Source organism: Chiroxiphia lanceolata, chromosome 1, assembly GCF_009829145.1.
Source record: "Chiroxiphia lanceolata isolate bChiLan1 chromosome 1, bChiLan1.pri, whole genome shotgun sequence".
NCBI classification, from domain to species: domain Eukaryota; kingdom Metazoa; phylum Chordata; class Aves; order Passeriformes; family Pipridae; genus Chiroxiphia; species Chiroxiphia lanceolata.
In genome coordinates, this window is record NC_045637.1 from 123,366,134 (window position 1) to 123,385,205 (window position 19,072).

Consider the following 19,072-nt stretch of genomic DNA (forward strand, 5'->3'; position numbering starts at 1 on the left):
ATGTAATTATGTCCACTGGCATTCTTGTCAGTGTAGTTTGTATGTTCTGGTTGTTCTAGGAAGGCTTTTTGGGAAGTGAAAAGAGTGATGAACTTGGTCGTTTCTTCCCATTCTGAAAATCTAGAGAAGGTGGCTGCTATCCTCCTTCTAGAAATAATCACAGGTGTCTTTACCAAGCAAGTGAAAACCTTTTTTTCACCCAGGAATCCAATTAAAAAGACCTGAGCCCTTATATTCTACTCCTCTTTAGGTGCAGAGTATGGGCTTCATGTGCTTTCTGCATGCTTGATTGTATCTGACAAGAACACTCCTGGAAAGCATTTGATGTGTCTTATGCCTTAAGTCAGTTCCCTCCTATATTTCCATTATGAAGTCATCTAAAATGGTTGATGGATATGGCTATAATCACTTGTTTTTCTCCTAGAAGAGATTACATTTACAGTTAATCTTAAAACCAGTTAGTCCAGTAACATCTTCTCTTAGCTATGAACAGTTTCTTTCTCAATTAGTAACTTAACTCTCCATCTCCAACTGCTTGAAGTTGTAAGAATTTTACCACAAGCTTCTGTAGGAAGCTGTAGATCAAGGTGGCTTTGGGAAACTTTTTTCCTCTCCTGCTTTAAGACAGAATGAATGCTTATGCCAAAATAATGCCACGTTACTCATATAAAATTTGTAATTTAAACAATCAAGATGGTGTTGTTCTTCAGTATACAAGACTGAAAAGGTAGTACATGACCTGCTTAGATACTTTTTTTCTCTTTAACCGGCTACTTTGTTTTCAAAAACAAGAGGAAATATGTAACCTAATACAAATAATAATTCTTATGTAAATTATTTATATAGTGGCTTTTGGAAACTTGAGGGAATTAACATGTTCAGTAGGAATCCTGCAGTTTCTTACTGAAGGAAAATGAAAAATTAAGTATTGCTCAGAATAATTTTAAATTCATTACGTTGTGAGGGGTATGGAATTACTGTGGCTGAACCTTGAGATCATGAACTGTATTTTTTCTACCTTCAGCTTAGACACATAACAATAGTAGTGCACATAGTCGAAATTTTTTGCTTTCCTGGCTGTAGGTATCAGGGGTTTTTAATATGCTTCAGATCTTGAAATGTACTCCTAAAACTTAATTACAAATCTGATTAGAATGAAGAATACAAATAGTGTTATTTTTGGATTTTAAAAGTTTGGATGTGGCCAACTTCTTTACCCTTCTCCTGTATATTGAGGAAAATGTTTTCCACATTGATGCAGAAGCAATATTGAAAACTAAGGTATAAGTGGAGAGTGGAGGAGCTGTGTAGCTTTTCAGAAGGAACAGCTCTGTATGCCTTTTTGATACTTTTCATTCTTCATTTACTGCTTCATATTCTACTTTTAAGGCATAAGTTTTAATAATTAGTATGTGAAGTCAGTCCTTCAGCCTTCCAAGGCATATGTGTGATAGGAGACACTGAAGCTTCTCTCTAATCAATACTTCTGGATACTGCTGAAATTTAGAGAAGAAGAAATAAAATCTGGTGTGTAGTGTTGGTTATTGATCAAGCCTGCTTTGGATCTTCCAAAGTTTTTTACTTGAAATACTTCAGTGCTCTTCTGTGGTGCATAACCACATCTGGTTTTGCCTTACCCTTTGCTTTCTGTTAACTTACAGGAGTGAGAAGTCTGCCAGCATAGTGCTTTGGTGGCATCTTTCGAGAAAGTAGCTTCTCCAAGGCTTTGCATCCATGCTTCTTTTAATTCCATACTTACATAGAGAGTTAGCAGACTTGACTTTTGCAAATGCTATGCTGTCTGCTGTTGTCAAACCATATGAGGCTGCAATCATTGATTCCAGAGCTGTAATATTTCCAAAAACAAATTACTCGTACAGTCATTACTCGATGGTTAAATAGTTTTCAGAACAGAATTACTGAGCATTAACCTTTACAATTAGCAAATAGTGTATAATTAAAAAAAAAGATAATACTGATTAAACATACTGAGATTTCCTGTTACTGTTTTTAAAGTGGATTATGTATGCAAAATGCATGGGCCCTTTGCTAAGTCATTTGAATAGTTTTCAGAAACAAACCAAGTGCACTGTGATAGAAAGCAAATAGATAATTTCTAGCTTGTAGCTCAAATTTTTGTAGTATCCCTATCTTTCCCTATAATAATATTTAACATTTTTGGGTGTCTGGTTTCTACAGTACAGTGTAACCATTGGTATCTTCTGTCTTTTTCAGGAGATAGTTGACAAAGAGGGACATAGCAAAGTACTGAGTTTCACAATTCCGTCTTTGTCCAAACCTTCAGTCTATCATGAAGTAAGTAACATACACAAAGTGAAGTTGTTATTGATTGGGAAGGTAGAATGCTTCAAGACCCTTTGCTAAGAACAAAAGTGAAAATTAGTTTTAGCATGTTGCATGGTGACATAGGAACATGTTTCTCAGACTTCCGAGTACTACTTACTGTCTCTGAAGCTTCTTCAAGGCTGAATAGTCATAACTGCATAGTATCTGTGCACCAACTGTATTTTTTCTCTATTCTGAAACCATATACCTTATCTGGTGTAAAATGACTTCTCAAATCTAAGACAGCTAAGCAGTCAAATAACCTTAAGCCTGTTGAAAATTTATATACAAATATGGCTATGCTGATCGTTGTCTATTTTTACTTGCATTATTACAAGATTTGGGGTGGACATGTTTTGAGTGACCCTTTTTCCTTTAGCCTTCCAGCATTGGCTCCATAGCTCTCACTGAAGGAGCTTTGTCTCAGCATGGTTTGTCCAGGGTTGTGTACAGTGGACCTCATCCCCAAAGGGAGATGCTTACAGCGCAGAACAGGTGAAATTGTATAATAGGATTTTGCTTGAGAATCAGTAATGGATCTTAACTTCTTCTAATTTTTAGTATAATTGTAGACTGAAGTTGGATAGGTGTTAAGCTGTGTTTTGTGGTGTGATTTGTTTTGTTGTTTTTAAACACATGTAAATGTAGATGCAGAAAGACTAGCAGGGCATTTTACTACATGAAGAGGAAAACCTTACTCAGTTGTCAATTTTATTGAAACAAAATACCGAATATGTTTAACTAAGTCTTGGAAATTTTCATGTAAACTTGTTTCCTCTTAAAAAATAAAATCGGTAATGTAATACTGATGTTTCTTATAAATCCCAGGTTTGAAGTGCTGACTTTCCTTCTGCTCTGTTACAATGCTGCCTTAAGCTACATGCCTGCAATGTCTCTTCAGTCATTGTGTCAAATTTGTTCAAGGTAATTTCTGTAGGCTATTTACACTTAAAATGGCATTTTCAACTTGAAGTGCAATCAGTTTGGCTTTCTTTTTTTATGAAAACAAACTTTGTGTTCCCAAAGGCTGCTTTTAAACTTGACTTCTTTTCATAAGTATTTGCAGATACATTATTTGCTTTCAAAGTATCTCCTATATAACTTTGTTTTGGGATCTCAAAGTGGGGAAACAATAACCTGGTTTATATGCAGATTAAGCTTCTCCCCTTAGTGGAGAGTTCAAATAACATGACCTATTTGTTCTTAATAACAGTAGTTGTAGTTGTGTTAACTAAAGAAAACCAGAAATGTCTCTTAAAAGTGTGGTAAATTTTGCATTGCAAGTTTACTAAATATATTTGAATGCTCTTCAAGTCAAAACTTTCTTGGAATTGTAATGAATATTGAAACTAGAAACAAATCCATTTTTACAGATAAATTGTGTATTTCCAAAATCAGCTGTTGGTTTATAAAAAACAAAATAACAGGGCCAAAAAAAAAAACCAAACCCAAACCCTGAAACAAAACGGAAAAAAAAAAGCCCACCTCAGCTTTAATTACAGTGTCTCTTTTTTGATCAATTTATCTTTTCAAAGGGAAAGAACTGATAGTAAACATGTCTGTGTCTGGATTTTTGAAAGGACTTAAGGTTAAGGGAAAAATTAGAATGGTCTCCTTCTCAGGGAAACCAAAGAGACCTAGAAGTCAACTACAGCACCTTTTTTCTAGTTGTAGTTCCTTGGTTCCTCACATAACCAAAACATGACAATGGATGTCTGTAAGATTTTCTTCTCTTCAGAGGAGGCCAGAGACTTTGGAGCACTTGGCAATATTTACAAGAGTTTTTACAAGATCTTTGATAGATAAACTGCTCTAAAATGTAAGGTAGAAAATATTTAGAGGCTAAGGATTGTGCAAAGGAAACTGTTGCTTATTCTACTTGATTAGGTTTTGATTGTATTTGGAATAAATAATTTTTTGAAAGCCTCCAAAAGCAAGCCACCAGTAAATGCAAGCAAGCCTTCCTACTTCAAAATGTCTAATGTTTGGATCATCATCATGGCTGGGCTTCGCGAACAAAGATTTAGGAAGGCTCTATTCCACATTTGTGGCAAGCACGCTGGTGGCTAATGAGACCAATACGAGATAGACACATCTGATTGCAAAAGGCACAGCAGAAGGACTCCTTAGGTTGTACAGTCTGCAAGACACGATTCTTTCTGCGTTGTCTTTTCTCCTCTAGAGTGACCCTGCGTGCGTTCTCAAAAGCGTCAGCAACGTTATAGATGGTGTGTCTCCAGGCCTCCCGATTGGAGGCCAGAGTAGACCAGTTATGTTGATCAATATGGCCAAGGCTGAGATGTTGTTTCAGGGAGTCCTTGTATCTTCTCTTTGGGGCTCCTCTCTTGCGGCAGCCAGTGGCAAGTTCACCATAAAGCAAGATCTTAGGGAGGCGGTGGTCCTTCATCCTTGAGATGTGTCCTGCCCAGCGCAGCTGCGTTCTCAGCAACATGGCCTCAATACTTGTGACTGCTGCTTGTTCTAGAACAGATGTATTGGTCACATAATCTGACCAGTGGATGTTAAGGATTGTCGTCCATGTTTCTCTGCTTACTGAAAATCTCACCTGGACAGCATTTTAGAGATTCAAGGGAATATGTTTCAGAAGCTCAGAATATCTTTCAGTGTCCTGTTTGGATGTGGTAGAATCAATATTCTGCTATTTTGCTATATAAAATAACTCCTTTAATTGGTTTGAGTGATGTTGAATTTAGGGGCTTTTTTTTGAAGATCTGCAATGAATGTGCTTTCTTCTAGTAAGTCTAATTGAATTTTTATGACTTTTCTAAAGAATCAAAATTATCTATTTCTTCTTATTTACAAATATAAACTGTAAATGTGAAAATTACAGCACAAAATATTTTGTGCTGATCTCTAATTGTAAATCCAGATTTTTTGCATCTGGGCAGTTACTAAGTTTCGTTTCATAAGAACATACCTTACTGTGAAGCTGATGTCATTCTAGCCTTTTCAGAGAAAGTAACTAAGGGCTTTTAAAAACTAATCAATACTGGAGAAGTATTGAAACTATATAAACTACAAAGATGGTTCTACATTATTTGCTAATGACAAATTCATGATTTTTTTAGAATTTGTGTCTGTGGATATCCTCGCCAACAAGTCAGAAAGTACAAGGGAGTCAACAGTAGAATTCCTGTTTCATCTGAATTCATGGTGCAAATGCTAACAGGGATCTATTATGCCTTGTAAGTTGTTTTTTTTAATATGGTTACAAAGTAGAGAAATGTCAGCCTAATTTCTATACTTGTTTAGGCATGCTATGTTGGGCGTGTTTCATTTTCTAGTGGACAGATGCTGTGTCTAGCAGTAAGGTCCTTGGGAAGAGTCAGTTCTCCAGCTAGCTGGCTGGAGTTACCTGTGTCATACTGGGGAAGGTTGGCTAGAACAGCACTTGATAGGTGTAACTGCTGGTGTGAATAAAATATTTTAAAAAACCTTTTCCAACCATTGTTGTCTGTCCACAGTTTTGCATGTTTAGTTCTGACATCAGTCGAGTTGAGGAAAAGAGTTTTTTTTCTGTGAAATGCTGATGTCATCTACCCTTTGATAGTCATGTCAATGTGTGAAGCTTTCTTGCTAACTGAAATAATTAGAGACTAGTAATACAGGGATACTCAAAAGGTGCAGGAATATTAGAAAATCCCGTTTAAGTTTCAGAATATTTCATGACTAGCTGATCAATAGCTAATAATAAAATTTTTAAACTACTTGGCATGGCCAGTGAAAATAAAGCTTTGTCTCCATAGATGCTACTTCAAAGTTCTATAAGTAGTTCATGCTAAAGAACACAAGTAGTTCAAATCCTTTAAATTGAGCTCTCAAGGAACACTAGATCTGTGAAGGTTGTGTGACCAAGAAGGTTCATCTTATTACATATATATTTACCTTTGCAGTTATAATGGAGAATGGGATCTGGCTCGTAAAGCTATGGATGACATTTTGTATAGAGCACAGCTTGAACTATATCCAGAACCTCTGCTGGTAAGTATTGTATTTCAACATTTTATTGAGTAGAATTTTTAGTCTAGGAAATTCTTCCTGTGAACATGCATGATGCAGCATCATACCAGGAACTGATGAATCTGTGTGTCTGTGCTTGTGCGAGCAACTCTGCCTGTAAGGTGTTTTCAATGTTACTATGTCGTGTTTCCTAATGAACAAACTGTTTTCAGTAGAACACTTCTAAGTCTTCAGAACTTAGATAATAGCACAGAAGAACTCTGAAGCAATAACCACGTTTTTTAAATTGGCAACTTTCTTTTTTAAAAGTGGCAAGTGTTAGTTCTGAGAGCTGATTGCAGCCAGCATTTTTTATAATCTGCGCAAGAAAGCTAGAGTGCATTTTGACCTTAAATTGGAATTGCACACAGTATTCTTCCTAAAGTAGTAAGAATCCCTGACAGAATTCTTCTAAAATTTGGATCTTTGTGTTCAAAACTTAACTACATCTCTTCTGTTCTAGGTTGCTAATGCAATAAAAGCTTCACTGCCTCAGGGTGCCATGAAATCTAATAAAGAAGGTACAAGATGCATTCAGGTTGAAATTACACCTACTTCATCCAGAATATCAAGAAATGCTGTAACTAGCATGTCTATCCGAGGGCATAGATGGAAAAGGCATGGTAAGAAACACACTTTGCAATGAAATCTTAACTTTTTACACAGTTTTGAAATAATAATGAGAATTTTTTTATTTCACATCTTCATTACTTGTAGGCAGGCAGCATTTGGGAAGGTTTTATTTTCTTGACTGGTGAATGGGAATCTCAATGCAGTTCAGTTGAAGTATAGTCTTTATTTCCTTAACGGAGTTTAAAAAAAAAAACAACACAACATACAGAAAACCTTTTTGTGAAAGGGAAGTGTAAACAGTTATTGCTTCTTTTGAGAGACTGATGTTCCTGTTTTCTTCTGAAAAGTAGTTTCTAGTACCTGGAGCAAAGTAAATATTTAACAACTTTACCACAGAACCTCACATGTCTTAAATTACTTGAATAAAAATTGGATTTAATGTTAGAGAGATAAAACATTATGTTTTGATGTTGGGGTTTATCCCTGGCCAACAACTAAGCCCCACGTAGCTACTTACTTACTCCCTGCAATGGAATGGGGGAGAAAATTGGAAGAGTAAAAATGAGAAAACTTGCTGAGATAAAGACAGTTAATTAGGTAAAGCAAAAGGCACGCACGCAAGCAAAGCAAAACAGGGAATTCATTGACCACTTTCCCTGGGCAGGCAGGTGTTCAGCCATCCCAGGAAAGCAGAGCTCCATCACACATAGCCATTACTTGGGAAGACAAGTGCCATCACATCGAATATCCCTCCTCTTCCTCCTTCTTCACCCAGCATTATATACAGAGCATGATGCCATATGGTATGGAATATCCCTTGGGCCAGTTGGGAGCAGCAGTTTTTTGTGCATCCCCAGCCTGCTCACTGGTGGGATGGTGTGAGAAGCAGAAAAGGCCTTGGCTCTGTGCAAGCACTGCTCAGCAATAACGAAAACATTCCCAATTTACCAACACTGTTTCCAGCAAAAATCCAAAAGACAGCCCCACACCAGCTACTGTGAAGAAAATTAACTCTGTCCCAGCCAAAACCCGCACATTTGGGCAAACTAATATGAGGGATTCCACAAAGCAGAACGTAGGTCTGGGCTGAGAAGTACAAAAAATAGTGCTGAATGTACTGCAAAAGCAGAAATATCAAAAAGGGATTTCATGAGTCTTAATGTTGTATTTCACCACTTTTGCCATCTTCAGATGAGGGAAGAGCTGCTGGACCAGCGATGAGAATTGGCAATGGCTTGTTCTGTTGGTGTTGTATTTCTGGTGATAGGCTGAGAGTGTGAGTGTAGATAAGAGTGCTTTCCTAATAGGTTCAATGAAGATTTCGTAGTACCAATAAAATTTCTGTACAATATGCACTACATGAGCTTTTGTAGTATACGGACAGTTCAGTCAGAAAAATTCTGCCAAGCTAATTTTCTTTAATGACCAAGAGGTTCAGGTAAGTGTTGAGAAAATTATTTATAAGTATGCTGGGAGAAGATGACTTTAAAATAATGATAGAACTTCTTGAGCAGTAATGATATGCTTTGGTGGTAGTAGTGCCAACAGTAAGCTACCAGAGGGGATGAAGAGCAGAGGAAAGTAAAATAAATTTCTTTTCGATTGATTAAAAACTGCTTAAAACTGTCAGACAAAGCTGAGGAGCAAAACATTTGTGTCTTATTACTCTAGTGAGATCCAGGAGCAAGTCATTATTGAAATCTCACGGCTGCTAAGGACCATTTTATTTTTCTTTCTTCAGCCTTACAGTTATTAAGCATGGATTATGGACCAAATCCAAGAAAACTCTATGATGGCTCAGCTTTTAAATAGATAAATGCCCTCTGAAGCTTGGCAATTTTGTTAGCAATTATTTTTGGGTAGTTCTATGCTTGTCCAAATTAGGTGGTGGAGGGTAAGGCAGCTCAGAGATACTGAGTTCTAGTTCATCCAGAGAAATTCGAAGTGTATCAAAATGAACATTTCCTTTGTATTTGTGTTTACAGGAGAAAAAACAGGAGACGAAAATGTTACAGAATCAGTATTGCAGCCATCCTTATAAGAATGCAAAATTTTCAGGAAATACAGAATCTAGAAGTTTTTACAGTTATAGCCTCCTGGCAGGGAGTCATGCTTGGTGAAGTTCAAGAAAAAATGTGTGGGACAAGTGTGCCCTGCAGCAGATAACAGTAAGGTGAAAGGGAAATGAGAATAATAGTAGAACTCAGAAATGGGGTGGAATGCTGTGTTTATGACTTGAAGAGCCTTTTTTAAGTCAGAATGGATGATCTCCTGTTTTCAACATTCCTAATAACCTAATTCAGTGCCCTACAATTCTTGATGAAAGAAAGGTATGAAATACATCTTCAGGGTCAGCATACAGAAAGAGTAACAAGACTTGTGCTTACAGATGATTGTTTGAATTAAAATAAATATTGAAGTTGGTAGAGATTAGATGACAAGCCTTGTACTTCCTCTCTCTCATGGTGTAAGGGGAAAAAATGTGGGGTTTTTTTATTTATTTTTGGTATAATAAAAATGAGTATAAATGGATTAGGAAGCCAGACGAGACAGCTGAGACATATTTTGACCTTTTACGTTATGTGAACCAGGAGATCTGATGAAGCAACGAATCTCTTGGGCAAGCAAGGGCAGCAATTTTCAATCACGAGCTATTTGTGTAAAATAAATAAAATAGAAGAATTAAAGTGAATCACATTGCCAGCTGAGAAGCATGAACTTTATTTTTTTTCTTGTCTTTTAAAAAAACTCAGTTTCTTACAAAAGTTTTCAGACATTAGATCTTGCTGGCCTTTGCTAGAACTCTAAATTGAAGTCAGTTTTGAATAAAGGTAGACTTAACGTTGAATCTTCTTGTGATACTTAACCTTGTAAGTTTTTTGTTAAGAGCAGTTACTTAGAAGAACTTTAAGAATTAAATCGGTATTATGAATGTAGACATCTGAGATACATACTTTAGAGGTACTAAAGGTGAAGGTGATTTGCAAAATGGATCAATCTAATCACAAATGGGTAGTGTTTAGAGTGAGTTGATACTAGCCACCGTTTAGCAACAAATTATTTATTGATATTGGTTTGGATTGCCTATAAATTATAAAACTTCAAAAAGAGCAACATTAGCTCTTTGATCTAGCATTAGTTCTTTGTAGTTTGTTTAAATTCAAGCCTTAAGTGGCATCTCCATTTCCGTTCACAAATAGAGAAAACTAGAAAAACCATACAGTGTGTAAGGAGCATCAATACTTAAATGAATGTTTATGGAAACTAGGGAAAAAAAACCAGCAAGCCCTATCAGTGCTTTCTTTATTAAAGTAAAATCTTCCAAACTGCCATATAAAGGAGTTGCTTGGGAAAAACCTCTGGTGTAGAGGTAGTGTGTGTAAGAGAAATACTGTAATTTAACAGACTTAAGAAGAACTAAGCAGATGTTGGTAAGATACATAACACAAGAACAAAGACATCAACTAGCAAAGAAGTTACTTTTTTCCTCACTGCAGAAATTGGCTTTTGTGTAGTACACAATGTTTAGAAACATTAGTCTTTGAAGTCTCTCTGTGGAGAGAATTTTCTTAGTCTTTTTTTTTTTTTTGAACAGTGTTAATTCCCCAAATTGTTGTAACTTATAAGAATCTGGAATGAATGTTAATTTTGGGGTATGAGCTTGATGCTTTTGTGAATAATTCAAAATACTAACTCTGTTGTACAGCTTGAGCTTGTGGTGGTTAAAATTGAATTGCAATCCAAGTGGGCAGTTTGCGTGTGCAATCTGTAAATGTGTAAATGATCTAGGCAACCATAATAATAAGGTAGACTGTGATTGAAATACCTTTTGAATTAAGTCTTAGCAGTTAGTAATCCAGAAGTGCATGTATCAAGATTGGTCGTACTACTCAAAGCTTTCAGAAATGTAACTCCAAATCCATTTTTCTTCACCTGCTATGGGCATATTCATATTAATATACAAACTGGCATAATTTTTTAGTTTTGTCTCTACACTGTTTAACAGTGTCCTTTGTTTTCTCTTTTGTTACATTGCCTTATGCACTGGGTATTAACATCTCTCTCTCTCAAAGGTTAGTTGCCCAGAGTTGAAGCAGTATTATCTTCAAAACCAAGCACTATGAAGCTGAAGGTGTGGTTTAGGTGTTCTTAAAAGTTTTAAAAGAAGGAGGGTATGCTACTATAAAGGACATGCATTTAGTCTTATCCTGCCCCAAGATGCTATGGTAGACAGTGTTAATGGGAATTGAGATACCCAATATCCCATTTTTTCGTTAGCTTCCTCCTATAGTTGAGTTAAACTCAGAGAAAGGTGTATTTCCTTTCATTAGTAGTTACTAGCACTTGCCTAAAAGGTTAGACATAATTATAATGAGTTAAACTCTTAAATTTTTGGGTTTCTTTTCCTCAGTTCATTATGGTAATGGCTATTTTGTTATTCCCACAGCTGTGGGAATGCAGCAGTGATGGGTAAAGTGCTGATATCACAGCAGGATGTTACATTTAGAAATGCACACCACCAAATAGCAATAACTGGGTATTGCTTTTATACAGCATCTTTAACAAAAAAAAACCCCTACCTCTGTTTTTCTGATTTCTGCTGTCTACACTGAGTCATCTTTCTTTGGAATTGGATAATTAGTGCTTTTCTGCCCTTGGTGGTGAAGGAACTGACAGTGTAGCTCTGTCCTGTCCTCTCCTCTCTCTGGGACAGCAGGAAGGAGTTTGAAGATGTCATAGGAGAGGCACAGGTTCCTCACCCTAGTGAAGTTAGAGCAATGAGGCCAATGAGAACATTGATCTTCTCTCTTCAATAACTTTTCTGCTCCCGTGTTTTTGGAAAAAAGGCTGTATTTGATAGTGGTATTATTATTACTATTGCAGTTCATGTTACTCAGTTGTTACTTTATTATTGACAACAGAAGACTTTTACAGAAAGTGCTATTAGAAGGAATAAAGAGTTCTAACTTGAGTTTCCTGCCAAATGTCAGGAGTTCAGCGGCTAATAGCAGCAGTTATTAATACCATTTCTTTTGGATAGTGCAACTTGTTAAATAGATATTTTTGTTAGTCATTTACTAGTTAGAAAGACTCAGACTTTTCAGGTAAAATCAGGAATAGCTCTTACACCAGGGAACACTAATGTCCATCCCTACCAGAATAAGCTTCTGGTTCTGTTCTAATCAGTGCAGACAGCACAAATGCCAGCAAAAAGCCCAGTGCTGGAGCCCACCTGACCTAGAAGTACACTGTACTTGCACAGGAGTCCTTAGTGAGGGGGCAGGAGGAAGAGAGGATCCCCTCCAGTTAAAAGAGCAGTAGAGCTGCCACTGTGAAAAATCATCTCATTGTAAATTCCTCTGGTTTTGGACTTGATACTGTCAGTTAAATGTCTGTACTGCCAGCTTCTGTCATGAACAGTAGCAAACTGGTGGGATACTCTGGGTGGTCCTTACTTAATCCTTGGGTCTGAAAGAGCTGTGTTATGAATAAAACACAGGGACTCAGTTGAGCTTTATTTGGAGCTGTGCTTTTAGTGCATTTTTAGTCTTGTCAAGTTTGTGGCCGTAGTGTTTGCATATATTATACACATATAACACATACAGAATATATAATCATATAGCATATAGTGTAGTTCTCACTCTTCTTCACTTGTTTTTCCGTGGTATACAGAAATATCTTTCTGATTGAAAAGAATTTTTTCAAATGACGAAAGAAAATGGAAATCAAACTGTGCTTGAGCTGGCTTAGTCATTGCACTGTTAGGTTTCAGGCTGACCACTGTGCAACACGATGAAACTGTATGTGTATTTCTGGTCTTGCATATATACATGAAGTTGATATGCCATTTCATTGTAAAACTAAGCTTCACTTTAGCATGGTGGTACAGAGAATATAGTCATGAAAGTGAAGTATGGGCTGTTCTTTGGTTTCTGATAATCTGCCTCATGACCCTCAAAAATGTCAATTTTGCAACATCAAGCATGGGCCTTTCCAATATGTGGTGCAGGCTAATAACTGGAAGATTGAAGACTGCAATTTTAGAAATAAAGCAAAATTCCATACTTGCTAATATTGCTAATTAACAAGAGGTTAATATGTGTACATCTGCTTTAATTTATAATGCTTAAGTCATCTGTATCGGCTTTTGTTTCATGTTTTGTTTCAGACATCTTTTGTGTTTTTTTCTTATCCATCTTTAATTCTAGAACAACCAGAGAATGGTAATGATGCTACTGAATTGGGCAACTTTATCATACCTGAGATTAGTGTCACAAGTGTGGCTGGAGAGAGGACCGGGAATGGGGAAAAGAGCAGAGCACTAGCAGAGAATGATGTTCAGCATTTACAGGGAGTACAGGAAACAGCTACAGATCCTAGAACTGACAGCAAAGGCATGCCAGAAATCAGGAGGCAAAAATCTGTAAGAAAAATGATGGAGGATGGAATAAACTCATCTGGCAGAGTGCAGTTTTAGCAGAGCACTTGTAGCTGCACTCTAAGGTACCGCTGTTGATTGAAAGGGTCACTGCTGCATGTTTCAAGAATTAAAGTATGCAGTTAATGTATTTGCATGTGTAATAACACAATTGCATGTATTGCACACAGCTTCGTCTGTGCCACAGACAGTGATGATACACTTACAAGTAGATTTACTTAATCTGGAGAAAATACACTGAGACTCAACCTACCTTTGAATTTATTAAACATATATACAGAGTTTACAAAATCCAGTGATCAATGGTATGAAAAATCCATAGAAATGGATATGAAAAGTATTTACCGTGTACCTTAGACTTCCCAAATTCAACCTTTCATGGTGTACTGGAGATCTCAACGTTGTGCTTGAGTTTCAAACTCATACTACCAGACCTGTGATGCAGAAAGTGACCTTTCAGTCCTAAAGCATTCTTGGGTTGCTAAACATGCAGGTACCATAATGGGTGTCCTGGGGCATTGATCACATACCTCTGTAATTAACAAGCTTTGCCAAATCATGTAATGGATCACTTGCTGAAAATAAGATTTACACTTTTTTTTGTTCCATGTGGTACCTTCTAATCTCTAAGTTTCTAACTTCCTGCATGAATTAACAAGTCCGCATTTCTTTTTTTTTTTCCTAAAATCACAAGAGAACGAGGTTGGGGGCATGCTTTTGTGGCATTATTTGCTGTAACTCTAATCCTAATGAACCTTAATTCCAAAATGTCATGGAATAGGTAAGTGTTTTGTCTTCTGTTCTCTGCTCTATTGCTTTATGGCTTCACGCTTGTAAATATCAAAATTGAGCAATACGTAAAATCAGTAAATATGAGAAAGTCAATTGCTAATTCTTTATTTCTGTTTCTACCATGCAGGTAATTCTGATTTAGGAATTCAAGAAGAACTAATAGAGGTATCTGAAACTGATGAAGGGTTTTACTCTAGGGCTACTTCTAGTGCAAGTCAGTCTGCCCTGTCTAACAGCAACAACACGAGCAGCAAGAACCTTCTAGGGAAGAGCCAGCGAAGGTCTGGAGGAATCAAAGCTGGAGGAAAAGAAAAAGAAGGAGAAACCTGTAGAGAACACTTATCACGAAAACAAACTCAGAGAGCCATGAGTGAGAATCTAGAGCTTGTCTCTCTGAAGAGACTGACACTGACAACTAGCCAGTCCCTGCCTAAGCCTGGCAGTCATAGTCTGGCCAGAACGACCACTACTGTGTTTAGTAAGTCCTTTGAACAGGTCAGTGGTGTCACAGTTCCAAATAATCATGGTGGTGTCTCTGGTACAGAGGCAAACAGGTTTTCAGCTTGCAGTCTTCAAGAGGAAAAACTGATATATGGAACAGAAAGAACAGATCTTCCGATTTTAAGCAAACCACCTAATCAGCAGCGACCTCCAAGTATTAGCATAACTTTGTCAACAGATTGATATTAAATTGGGCATTATGAAAAATAAATTATTGAGGATTTGTCCTGATATTGGTACATTAAACTCCTTAACATGCTATATGTTACTTCCTTAAACCCCAAGCCTGTAAATTCTTGTTTGGTTCACATTTGACAGTAATACTGAATAGACAACGGTTGTAATTATTTTTGAGTCAACTTCTGATAGCTTGGAAAATGTACTCTTTTTACAGCTTCATGAGAAGTTTACACCTTCCTCAATTGAACAAGCATTAATTGGTTGTTTGGCCACTGATGAAGGTGTGTGGCTTCTTACGGATGTGTAGTGTGGGAACAGATAGAGCCTCTCTCCCAGATTCTGCTTTTTTACTACCCTTGGCATAGGCAAAACTGCAAGTACTTCTTCTTTTTTGGGGGGGGGAGGAGTCTTGCAGTATTGTCATGAAGTTTTGGAACAGAATCATAAGAACAAACATTCTCTTACATTAGCCGTGAGAAAGCTGTGCTTACATGTAAGGTTAAAACTAGAAGCATCACTACAGCATTTGATGTCGTGGTTGGTTTTGTAATGGTGGTTAGTACATGTTGCAATGTTCATACTTCTTTATGCCTATATGAGTCCAATTTATAGATGCATTTTGGTTTTCCTGTATGTCTTCAAAATTGGGCCAGAGGTCATACAGCAACAGTACTTCTGGATGGGAGTTATTATCACTTGCTATAGTAGTCAGTCTTTAATCTAAAAATTACGTGACAGACTCTGTCTTTCTTTAGGATGCTTAAATATCAGTTGCAAAGCCACTCATTGAAAAGTCTGTCATCAGTATTTTTATTATTTGTGGGGAAGAGATGTGCTTGTGTATCAATGTTATGTAGGAAATATGAGCCCTTTGCACTGACTCAAGCAAATCAGGAGTGTGAATGTGTTTAACATGAACTTTGTACTTGAGCCTAAGAGAATACTACCAAAGGATGTGTACTTTCAGTAACTTGCAAGCACAAAGGGAAATTATAATGTAAATATAACTAACACTGTAATTCCTAGTCTTTTATATCTATTATTTTTCTAGTTTGAAATTCTAAACCAGCAGCCTGTTTAAGGTTACCTAACCCTTAACCTTCAATGAGTTTGTTTGATACCAACTTCTATAAAGTTAGAATTTTAATTAAAAACGAACATTAAAACTTCTTATGCAGAAATTTGAAGAAGCGGTAGCTGACAAAACCACTCCAGGAGCAATGATTGACTGATAAATGGACAGTGTATTATTATGAGTGGAGAAATAGGATGAAGATCTAAGGCATAGTCACTCCCAACTGTCCAGATTTCTGCAGCTGTTAATCTGTTATTGTCAAGAACCTTGTAAGAAAACAATCACTAAAATTCTGGTAGACTTTCCCATTTGCCTAGAAATAAATTTAGATATTCCTTTATGACATAAACTGAAGCACAAATAACCTTTAAGCAGCTAATGTTATTCAGGTTTATAGCAATTAATAAGCTGGTTAATTAGTGAAAAGAGATGAGACATAGTTGATAGAGACAAGTTGTATAATTGTGATACTAAGACTGCAGACTAGATGTGTCCCTTCTGTAAAATTCACCAAAGTATGTAGAATAACTCCCATCAGTCCGTAGATGTTTGTGTTCACCTGAGAGCCTGAGCTTAAAGGAATATGCCACACTTTTTCATTCTTCAGTTTGTTGTGTGACACTGTTCTGTTCTAGTAGCATAGTATTTCACCTTTTTACAGTGAAATGTTTTCTTAATTGTACATGAAAACTTAATTCCTAATGTATAAACTATAAATTTGCCCTGTTAATTTTTTAATACTTTTGCCAGTGAAAGAAACTGGTTCTTTGAGGTTGTATACTTTTGTAAATGCTTTGTACAGCAGAAAATTTTACCTCTTTTTAAAATTTTTTTCTGCAATATACATTAGCATGTTTGTTTCCGATTGGCTAATACGTGTGGCTGCTGGAGCAGGCATAACCACGAGCAACAGAAGGGTGTTGGGCAGCTGATAGTAGGCATTGGCTAGTACTACACACACTGGATGTGGAGCTCTTCCTTCCCCTGAAATTTGTTATAAATGTTACAAAGAAATAACCTCCAGATCTCACAGCAGCCTCCTGAACTGCTTTTGCAGTGTAGGACCTGGGAATACTTTGGGAAAATTTTGCAGTAATTTAAATTGAGACCTAAATAGAATAGATAAGTAAAATTGCAATAGACAATTATTTGTCGTGATGGTATTGGTTGTGAGTTAGTGTTAAGGGACTTGAATTTTTAACTAAGTTTACTGGGTTTGGTTTGTTTCATTTAATTCATGATTGTCTACTGTGAAGGTAACAATCTTTCAAGCTGGGTGTTGGTATAAAAGATATTTATTATGCTGGGAAGATTTAGTCTCTTTAGCTCTAAATAATTAGGATTTTGAAGGATCTAAAATGCCGTACAATGTAGATGTGTAACATGATGTTTACAATACTGTGGACTACAAGTCAAATGGTGTTAAAATAAAGGTAGTTTATTCTTTTATTTTATCCAGCTTATCTGGCTTGAACCCAAGATATAGGCTCAAATTGGTACAACTGAAATAACATAAAGCTTCATACTTTTTTGAGAAAATGATAAAAGGAAAGGTTCTTGGTACTATGGGCTGCTCTTTCCATACATATGTGGCTTCATGTAAATATGTATGCATTGGTCTCTAGAACAGTTTACACAGTGAACATGTTTTTGTGAGCTGACATCACACCTTGATACTGATTGAGTCAGAAGAATTTATTTCCTGATAGGAATACAAAAACTTTCAGTTGTGCTTCTTTCTTTTCTTAAAAATGGAAAAGATAAAAAAAGACAGGACTGGGGAGCGGGATGGGGGAAAGTAGGGCAGGAAACAGATATTTCTAAATAAATCTCTCTTTTCATGATATTTCTAAAATTGTCAAACTCTGGGGGTTTGGGCATTATCTGAGCACTTCAGACTGTTATATGGAAAATGTATGTTAAAAAAGTAGATGTCTTCTAACAGTGTAAGGAAAACCTATTAAGACTACCCATATTATAGTCTGCCTGGGAGTGGGTAGTTCTGATGAATACCTTCCGAGCATACACAGCTGCAACATCCTGCAGGAAAAACGTTACGTAGGAGTGAATCATCTCAGATGGTAATAAGAGAAGTTGTTTCAATGCTGACATTCATGACTGACCTTACTGTTTAAATCAAAGGACACTGTTTCCAAGGCTTTGAACAGCAACACTTCCAAAACTCTGTTGAAACTGAGAAGAATTATTTTTGTTGTGAGAATCTGTAACATTCGTGCACAAAGTGTATGGCCTCTAACCACTTCTTGTAGAGCTGCAGTGACTTTTCTGAATTGATTGAAATGTCTTGAATTGCCTTCATTACCTAACAAATTTGAAAGGTACCGAAATATATAGCTATTTTAGACACATTTCTCTGTAAGGAGGTTTCCTATGAGGATTCTAGAAATTTCTAACTTAATTGTCTAATACCTTTTGTCAGTGTTTGTGGCTTACAGTGCTGTATATAGGTGTGTAATATATTGCCTTTTGTATTTGTATAATTCTACTTCTAAGACTAGATGTGTACATTTCTTAATATTCACTGAAGTCTGTGGAATATCTGCCTCAGTCTATAGATGTCTGTCTTCACGCGAGAACCTGAATTTAAATTACTGCCACACTTTGTCTCATTCTTCAGCTCATTATGTGACACTGTTCTTTGTTTTAAGAACACACTCTTTCACCTTTTTTGCAGTGAATTATTCTCTTACATTGAAAACTTACATTCCTAATGTATAAAATATGAGGTTGTCTTTTCGTGTTTAATAATTTTGGCAGTAAAATAAATTGGTTTTTTTGAAGCTGTATGCTTATGTATATACTTTGTGCAGCAGAAAATTTTGCGTCTTTACAGGCTTGGATGAATATACATTACATAGCAATGTATTTGTACACTTTTCATTACACACATCTAGAAGTCACAGTAAGGTTGACTGCATTACTTAAAATATGCTTAATACCCATTTTACAGAATGTAGGCTCTGCAAATGCAGCCTTCTCAGGTATGGCACTATGGCTGAGAAACACTGACAGATGAAGGGTGAATTCAAGCAGATGAGTTGTCAATCTCCAGAAGCAGATGATGATCCTGTCAATAATGTAGCACTACTTGGGCAACTTGATAGTTTTGGTGGTCTTAATATAAC

The 19,072-nt window shown here is 36.5% G+C and overlaps 1 protein-coding gene across 7 annotated transcripts in view; it reads left to right on the forward strand.

Moving 5' to 3' along the window:
- Nucleotides 1–18,733, forward strand: part of FAM126A (family with sequence similarity 126 member A) — a 42,469-nt gene extending 23,736 nt beyond the window's left edge. For 5 of the 7 annotated variants that reach the window (XM_032686940.1, XM_032686965.1, XM_032686946.1 and 2 more), the window contains exons 5-11: nt 2,236–2,316; nt 2,726–2,841; nt 3,175–3,270; nt 5,436–5,552; nt 6,261–6,348; nt 6,830–6,989; nt 14,298–18,733. In XM_032686940.1, the coding sequence (XP_032542831.1) occupies nt 2,236–2,316; nt 2,726–2,841; nt 3,175–3,270; nt 5,436–5,552; nt 6,261–6,348; nt 6,830–6,989; nt 14,298–14,854 (1,215 nt within the window). In that variant the 3' untranslated portion in view covers nt 14,855–18,733. Of the gene's footprint in view, nt 1–2,235; nt 2,317–2,725; nt 2,842–3,174; nt 3,271–5,435; nt 5,553–6,260; nt 6,349–6,829; nt 6,990–13,148; nt 13,444–14,297 lie in introns of all 7 variants that reach the window. The other 2 variants (XM_032686974.1, XM_032686981.1) reach the window with 2 other exon arrangements.
- Nucleotides 18,734–19,072: the final 339 nt, after the last annotated feature.